This window comes from Phaseolus vulgaris, unplaced genomic scaffold (genome assembly GCF_000499845.2).
Source record: "Phaseolus vulgaris cultivar G19833 unplaced genomic scaffold, P. vulgaris v2.0 scaffold_86, whole genome shotgun sequence".
NCBI lineage: Eukaryota > Viridiplantae > Streptophyta > Magnoliopsida > Fabales > Fabaceae > Phaseolus > Phaseolus vulgaris.
The window spans coordinates 96,198-104,041 of NW_027174128.1; the positions used below are offsets into that span (position 1 = coordinate 96,198).

Here is a 7,844-nt window from a genome sequence, read left to right on the forward strand (position 1 = left end):
CTCGAAATTCGAATAGGTTAGAACATTTACGCCTTTGTTTTGATATTGCTTCTGTTAACTGTTTCTGGGCGTCTTGTGCATTGCGCGCAAGACTTTGGTTTTATTTTTCTGCATTCTTTATCTGCTTTGCTATTGCATACTGCTTTGTGCATTGACTTTCTCTCTGAACTGACCCATGCACTTTTGCTCCATGCAGATAACATGTTGGGCCAAGGCAAGCTCGCGGAATTGAGGGCGCTCGCCCGCGCCCACGGGTTGGCGACGGGCTCTCAAACAGTACCAAATTCGGTGGTGGAGATCGCCGCCGCACAGGGTCGATCGCCACCTAAGGGCCCAACTCCCTCCGATGTCCAGCCCGCCGCCCAACGGAAAAAACTTGTCCTCAAAAGGCCCAAGAGGAAAGCTCCCCAGGTAGTCCACGAGGAGGAGGAAGAAGATGACGAGGTCACCGAAGATGGCCTCGTTACAAAGAGGAAGAGGGTGGCACCTTCTTCACCACCTGCCCCACCCCCTCTTCCAACCTCAACACCTCCATCTACGCCCGCTCCACCTCCAACCCTGCCATCTCCACCAGCTCCCGCCTCACCTGTCCAAGCCATTCCACTGGCAACCGCGCCACCTGCGGTTGAGGCCCAAGAGCCAAATTTCATGGAGGACCCCCCGAGCGCCTCCACACCATATGTATCAGCTGGAGGGGGTCCTCCTTCCAATGCCTCAGCCGCAGATGTTGCTCCAATCGGGGATGAGGTTGCCCACACCTCTCCGATTCTGATCACCGAATCCCCGACGTCGCCACCACGAGTAGAAGTGCCTACTGAAGAACCAACCAAAGAAGGTGGCGACTAAAATCAACAACAGGCCCACCCAGCACCTCTACAAGCAGCAAACCTCCCTCTTGAGGTTACGAGGATGTGGGAGCCTTTATCTGCTAAGCTGAAGACGATAGCAGAAGACATCCCCGCCATCATCACCAGAGCCGTGGAGAGCTCCACTAGAAAACTCCAGGACGACCTCTTCAACCTTAAAACTGAAAACAGCACCATGAGGGTCGAGGTGGAGAAGCTGTCCTTTAACCTGACACTCGCGGAGATTGAACACTCCCGAGTAGAGGACGCAATGAGCACCGAGCTCAGATTGGCGCGCAAGGAGGCCACTGAACTCCGCCATAAAGTGCAGCAACTTGCTCAAGAAAAGATCGAACTAGAGAGCAAGATTGTGCCTTATCGCGTCAAGGTGACTGACCTGGAGGCTCTCATAAAAACCGACGCCGTCAAGGTGAAGAAGCTAGAGCGAAGGTCAGCCGACTGGGAGATCCTCCTTGGCAAGGTGGAGAAGGCGAGGGATGACGCCATCGCTGAGCTCGACGAAGCCAATAAGAAAAATGGGGAGCTTGCAGTTGAACTGGGCAAGATGCAAGCAGAATGCACGAAGGTTGCTGAAGACCTTCTCCAGGCTCAAGAAATCAATGAACAATTCAAGAAGCAAGTTGAGGAGCTGGAGCAGCAGAATAAGGGACTGAAAGAACAAGCTGAAGGACTCGAGAAACAGATTGAAGAGCTTAAGAAGCAAATTGAAGATCTCAATATGAGTTCCGCCCAAATTCTAGCTGCTGGATTCGAGGCTGCCCATGAACAGTTCGCTTGCTTGTTCCCTGATCTGGATCTCAGCATGGTGTCTCTAAACAATGAGGTGGTGGATGGAAAAGTGGTGCCCGCCGAAGACTAGTCAATTTACTCCATCCCCTGCTTTTATACTTTCTCTTGTGTATAACTTGTAATAAGCTTTATGTCTTCTCGTACATACGATATTTTACTTTTAATAGCAAAAGTCTGTGGATTTTCTCTTACGATTTCTTCAACTGCTTTAACTTTTCTTGCGTATTTTACTTCAGAGAAAAAGACTTAGCGAAACTGCAGGCACGATCTTTGACTTAACTGCTTCGAACCACTTCAACTTTAAGCAACAATCACTTTAACAACTCGTAATCTCAAGGCAATTAACCTTATCGTAAAAATATTCCTCAAGCAACAAACTTTAACTCAGCGACTGGCTTAAACACTGCTTCACCCGATCTGCTTCATCAAAACGGGTCTTTAAACTTTCTCGCCACTGTTTGAACTTTTCCTGGTCGCCAGAGACTCTTGGCAATCAGCTTCTTTCTGGCTTCACGCCTTGGCCATTGTTCTTTGATCTGGGGGTAGAGGCGCCTTTCGGATCCTCCTCTACCTTCCCAAACTTCAGGACCACAGGCCGGGTGGCTAGGCGCTCTCTTCGAACCTGCCTTAGCCACCTTCCAAACTTCGTCCACCCTTAACACCATACCTGAACTCGTTCGAGACGAGAAGGATTTTATCTTGCCTGAACTCGCTCATAGGCGAGAAGGTATTTTACCTGCCTGAACTCGCTCATAGGCGAGAAGGTCTTTTACTTGCCTCTATATTGCCCCAGGGGTTACATCTTCTCGCCCCCAGAAACACTGAGGACTTTTCGCTGGTGCCTCTACATTGCTCCAGGGGATACATCTTCTCGCCCCTAGAAACACTGAGGACTTTTCGCTGGTGCCTCTACATTGCTCCAGGGAATACATCTTCTCGCCCCTAGAAACACTGAGGACTTTTCACTGGTGCCTCTACATTGCTCCAGGGGATACATCTTCTCGCCCCCAGAAACACTGAGGACTTTTCACTCTTCCTTGCCTGCACTCGCTCAGCGACGAGGAGGTCTTTAACTTGCCTCACGACGCGCGAGGGCGTTGAGGTCTTTTAACTGGTGCCTTCGATCGCCGAAAGACGATGAGGACTTAAAAACTTTAACTGATGCCTCCGATCGCCGAAAGACGATGAGGACTTACAAACTTTAACTGATGCCTCCGATCGCCGAAAAACGATGAGGACTTAAAAATTTTAACTGATGCCTCCGATCGCCGAAAAACGATGAGGACTTAAAAACTTTTTAGAAAGCATGCAATATACCTTTAACTTGCCTTGAGTCACGTACAAGTGACAAGGTCTTTCTTCAAAACTTTTCTGAAAACAACAAGCACGCAATCTAAAACAACTTGTACTTTGAAAACTTCTCTTTATTGGGTGGCCTCATTAAAAACCCTCCTTAGGGAAAAAGAGTGCCCCCTTCAAACTGTTTTAACAGAGACATTGTAATGTAACTTTGTGTCTAAGCCCCAGGTGCGTGACGTTCCAGGTGCGAGGAATAGCCCCTCCTTCCAATGTCTCTAAGCGGTAGGCGCCGTTCCCGAGCGCCTCGGTTATTCTGAACGGTCCAGTCCACTTGGGTGACAGCTTATTCTCCATCTCATACTGGTGGGCTTTTCTCATCACCAGGTCGCCTTCTCTAAATTGTCTTGGCATCACCTTCGAGTTATATCTTCGTTCAATCCTTCTCTTCACCGCCTCAGCCTTCAATCTCGCCTCTTCCCTGACCTCGTCCAGTAGATCCAGGTTCAGCTTCTCTCTTCATTCGAGTCTTCCTCTACAAAGATCTGGAATCTCGGCGAGCTCTCCTGGATCTCTACTGGAATCATCGCATCACACCCATAGACCAAACTGAACGGGGTCTCATGGGTTCCTGACTGCTCGGTGGTGTGGTATGCCCAGACTATACGGGGCACCTCCTCAACCCAGCTTCCCTTGGCTTTTTCTAGCCTTCTCTTCAAACCTCTCAACAACACCCGATTAGCTGACTCCACCTGGCCATTTGTCTGAGGGTGCTCGACGGATGCAAACACTTGTTGAATTCCCATCCCTTCGCAAAGCTTCTTCAACAGGTGGCTTGCAAACTGAGTCCCATTGTCCGACACCAGGCGCTTAGGCACTCCAAACCGGCACACGATGTTCTTCCACACGAAACCTTCGATCTTGTGTGCGGTGATCTGGGCCACTGGTTCTGCTTCGATCCACTTGGTGAAATATTCAATCGCCACCACCAAGTACTTCATATGCCTGATCGCCAGCGGAAAAGGTCTCAGGATGTCGATTCCCCAGGTATGAAACGACCAAGGGCTGTAGATCGACTTCAACTCCTCAGGAGGCGCCTTGTGCCAATCGGCGTGCTGTTGGCATTGCTTGCAACATTGGGCATACTTCTTGCAGTCTTCTCTCATCGATGGCCAGTAGTAACCTGCACGGAGAGTCCTCGCGGCCAGAGCTCGACCCCCCGACGTGGCTTCCGCATATACCTTCGTGGAGCTCTGCCATGATTCTCGTGCACTTTTCGCCATGTACACATTCCAGGAGTGGGTGAGTGAACCCAAACCTGTACAGATCGCCATCAATCAACGTGTACTTGCTAGAATTTTTCTTTACCTTCCTAGCCTCTGTCGGATCCAGTGGGAGAAGGCCATCTGCCAGGCATCGCTTGTACTGTGTTATCCAGGTGTCTGGCTCATGGATAGCACACACCTGCGTCATGTTCACCTTCTCTCCTCGACATGCTCTAATTCTCGGCGATCTCAGAGTTTCTTGCGTCATGGACTTATGACTTCTCGCTGCTTTCTCTGTCGACTTGCTTATCTGAAGAACAAGGTGATCTGCCACGAATGCTCTCGGCGTCTTCAGAGTTTCTTGAATCACCGTCCTCTGTCTACCCCCCTTGCCTGAACTAGCGAGCTTTGCTAGCAAGTCAGCTCGGGCATTCTGCTCTCTGGGCACATGCACCACTTCAGAGGAGGCAAAGGAACTCTTCAACTCCTGCACATACTCCAAGTAAGCCGCCATTTGTGGATCTTTAGCCTGGAACTCGCCTGTTACTTGCCCCGTGACTAGCAGCGAGTCACTCTTAGCCATTAGCACCCTGGCTCCCATCTCTTTGGCCAGCAAAATCCCGGCGATCAGCGCTTCATATTCTGCTTGATTATTACTGGCTTTGAAGGCAAATCTCAAAGATTGCTCGATCAGCACGCCATTGGGTCCTTCCAAAATGACCCCAACACCGCTACCCTGCTGGTTCGACGATCCATCCACCGAGAGTACCCAACGGAAATCGTCCCCTTCAACTCGCGTTGCCTCAGATGAGAGCTCGACCACGAAATCTGCAAAGATTTGCCCCTTGATCGGGCCTCGGGGCTCATATTTAATATCAAATTCTGACAATTCTACTACCCACTTCACCATCCTTCCTGCAACGTCAGGCTTCTTTAAGACCTTCTGGATGGGCAGGTCAGTCATCACCAGTATGGTGAAGCTATGGAAATAGTGGCGCAACCTCCTCGCCGAAAATACCACAGCCAGCGCAGCCTTTTCTAGGGCCTGATATCTCGTTTCGGGGCCCTGCAACACCTTACTCACAAAATAAATAGGCTTCTGAGCCTGATCTTGATCCTGGGCGAGCACCGCACTCACCGCCCTCTCGGTTACAGCAAAATACAACCTGAGAGGAGTTCCACCAGCGGTTTGCACAGAACCGGCGGGCTCGCCAGATACTCCTTCAGCTTGACGAAGGCTTCCTCGCACTTCTTCGTCCAAACAAACTTATTATTGCGCCTCAGGCTCTGAAAATAGGGGTGGCCCTTTTCTCCGCTAGCTGACACGAAGCGAGACAGGGCTGCCATCCGACCTGTTAGCTGCTGGACCTCTTTCACCGTAGCTGGGCTCCTCATCGCCAAGATGGCGGCACACTTATCGGGGTTGGCCTCTATGCCTCTTTCAGTCAAGAGGAAACCCAAAAACTTTCTAGCCTCCACGCCGAAAATGCATTTCTCTGGATTAAGCTTTAATCTGAACTTGGCGATCGTCGTGAACAATTCTTCCAAGTTTGCAACGTGCTTGCTCTTTTCCGGCGAGGTCACGACCATGTCATCGACATACGCTTGCACGTTCCTTCCCAGCATCGGTGCAAGTACTCGATCCATCAGCCTCTGGTACGTGGCCCCCGCGTTCTTCAGCCCAAACGGCATTACTTATAGCATAACACGATCTCTCCGTCATGAAGGCTGTCTTCTCTTCATCCATGGGATGCATCTTGATCTGGTTATACCCCGAGAAGGCATCCAGGAAACTCAGCAAACTTACACCCTGCAGCACTATCTACCAGGGCGTCTATGCTTGGTAAAGGATACGAATCCTTTAGGCAAGCGTTGTTCAGGTCGTGAAATCGACGCACATGCGCCATTTCCCGTTACTCTTCTTCACCAGCACGACATTCGCCAGCCATTTGGAGACGAGCCTGAGGCTGCCTCCCCACCTAGGGAATTCACAACACCATTCTCACAGGCGATTCCTAAGAGATAGTGAATGCCCCAATACGTTCACAGGGCCCAACGTAACCTTCTCATGGATGGAGGATCCTGAGGCACACCTCACTACGTTCCACACACAGATGTTGTTGGTTGGCGGTTCTGATGCCGTAAGGTGCAAGCTCTTCATGAGCACTCTGACTGGGATGGCTATGGATTGGTTCATCAGCCTCCCAGAGGGTCACATCACGTCTTCTCGCCCAGCTCTCATGACTATTCAGAGAGCCAGTATGTAGCCAATAGGGCCCCCAGCCCCAGTTTCGTACGACCTTTTTCAACGTAAAGCAATTTCAAGGCGAGACCCCTGAAGGAATACATAAGCCGCTTTGGGAGACAGGTGGTGAAGGGTGGGTACCACAGACGAACCCATGATTGTGTACGCATTCAGAAGGGGTGCGTCCCGGGTCTTTCAGTAATCGCTTAACTGCAGCCGCCCCAAAACTTTTGCTGAAGTTAAGAGCGACAAGCGGTAGAGCACATTGCCTCAGAGGGCGAGGCAATACGAGAAGTGCACGACCGCCGCACCCACACGACCAAGAGCGCAGATACGCACGCAACCTGCTAGGGTTCACGAAGCTGCCACAGAAAGAAAGAACCCAGACAGGAAAGCGCACCTATGAACAAGGAGGACCCAGCCTAGAGGTCGAGCAGAAGGAAGGAGAGAGGGAAGTAGGCCACTAAGGCACAACTTTGTGGTGGAACTCAAAGACCTCATCGTTGTGCCCAACATAGCTGATAGGTTGAGGCACCCGGTAAAATCTGACAAGGTGCTGGGACCTCACAAGGAATCATGGTGCGAATTCCACGAAGCATTTGGGCACCAATATTAACAACTGTTTGGCGCTGGGCTACCAGTTGGATGAACTCGTAAAGAATGGCTTCTTGAAGGACTACTTGGTGGAGAAGCAGACGGGACAATCGTCAGGTTCACAACTGGCGAGCAATGAGGGACAGCAGCACAAGATACCCGTTCACGGCGAGGTCCACAACATAGCTGGTGGGTTCTCGGGCAATGGGTGTACTGCGTCGCAACGCAAGAAGTATGCAAGGTCCATGATGTCAGTAGAAGCTTTCGAGGATCACTCACCCGATGTGGACATCACGTTCACCAAGGAAGACCTCAGGGATGTTGTGCCCCACGACAATGATCCCATTGTAATCTCGTTTGTTACAGCGGGAAGGATGGTTCATCGAGCGTTGGTCGACCAGGGGAGCTCGGCAGATGTGACGTTTTGGCCGACGTTCGAAAAGTTACAGCTATCTCCAGACCAGTTGAGGCCATATGGGGGCTGCTTATACGGTTTTGCTGGTGATCAAGTGGAGGTCAGGGGTACATTGAGTTAAGGACGACGTTCACGGATGGAGCGGCCTCGCGCACAGAGAAGATAAGGTACCTTGTCGTGAACGCTCCTTCGGCATACAATATCCTGTTGGGAAGGCCGACACTCAACAGGATAGGAGCTGTGCCCTCCACGCGGCACATGAAGGTCAAGTTACCTTCGATGGAGGGGGTAGTCATCACCATCTGCTCTTATCAGAAGGAGGCAAAGAAGTGCTACGAAAACTGCCTCAAGAACAAGAGATTGGTATGCCATGT

General features: G+C 50.9%; 1 protein-coding gene across 1 annotated transcript; it reads left to right on the forward strand.

Moving 5' to 3' along the window:
- Positions 1–909: 909 nt before the first annotated feature.
- LOC137817492 (uncharacterized) lies at positions 910–1,725 on the forward strand. The gene has a single exon (XM_068620773.1). It carries the CDS (start codon positions 910–912, stop codon positions 1,723–1,725), a length of 816 nt encoding a protein of 271 aa, XP_068476874.1.
- The last annotated feature ends 6,119 nt before the right edge of the window (positions 1,726–7,844 follow it).

Coding starts and splice junctions, on each gene's coding strand:
- LOC137817492 (XM_068620773.1), top strand. CDS start 910: ATGTGGGAGCCTTTATCTGCTAAGCTGAAGACGATAGCAGAAGACATC.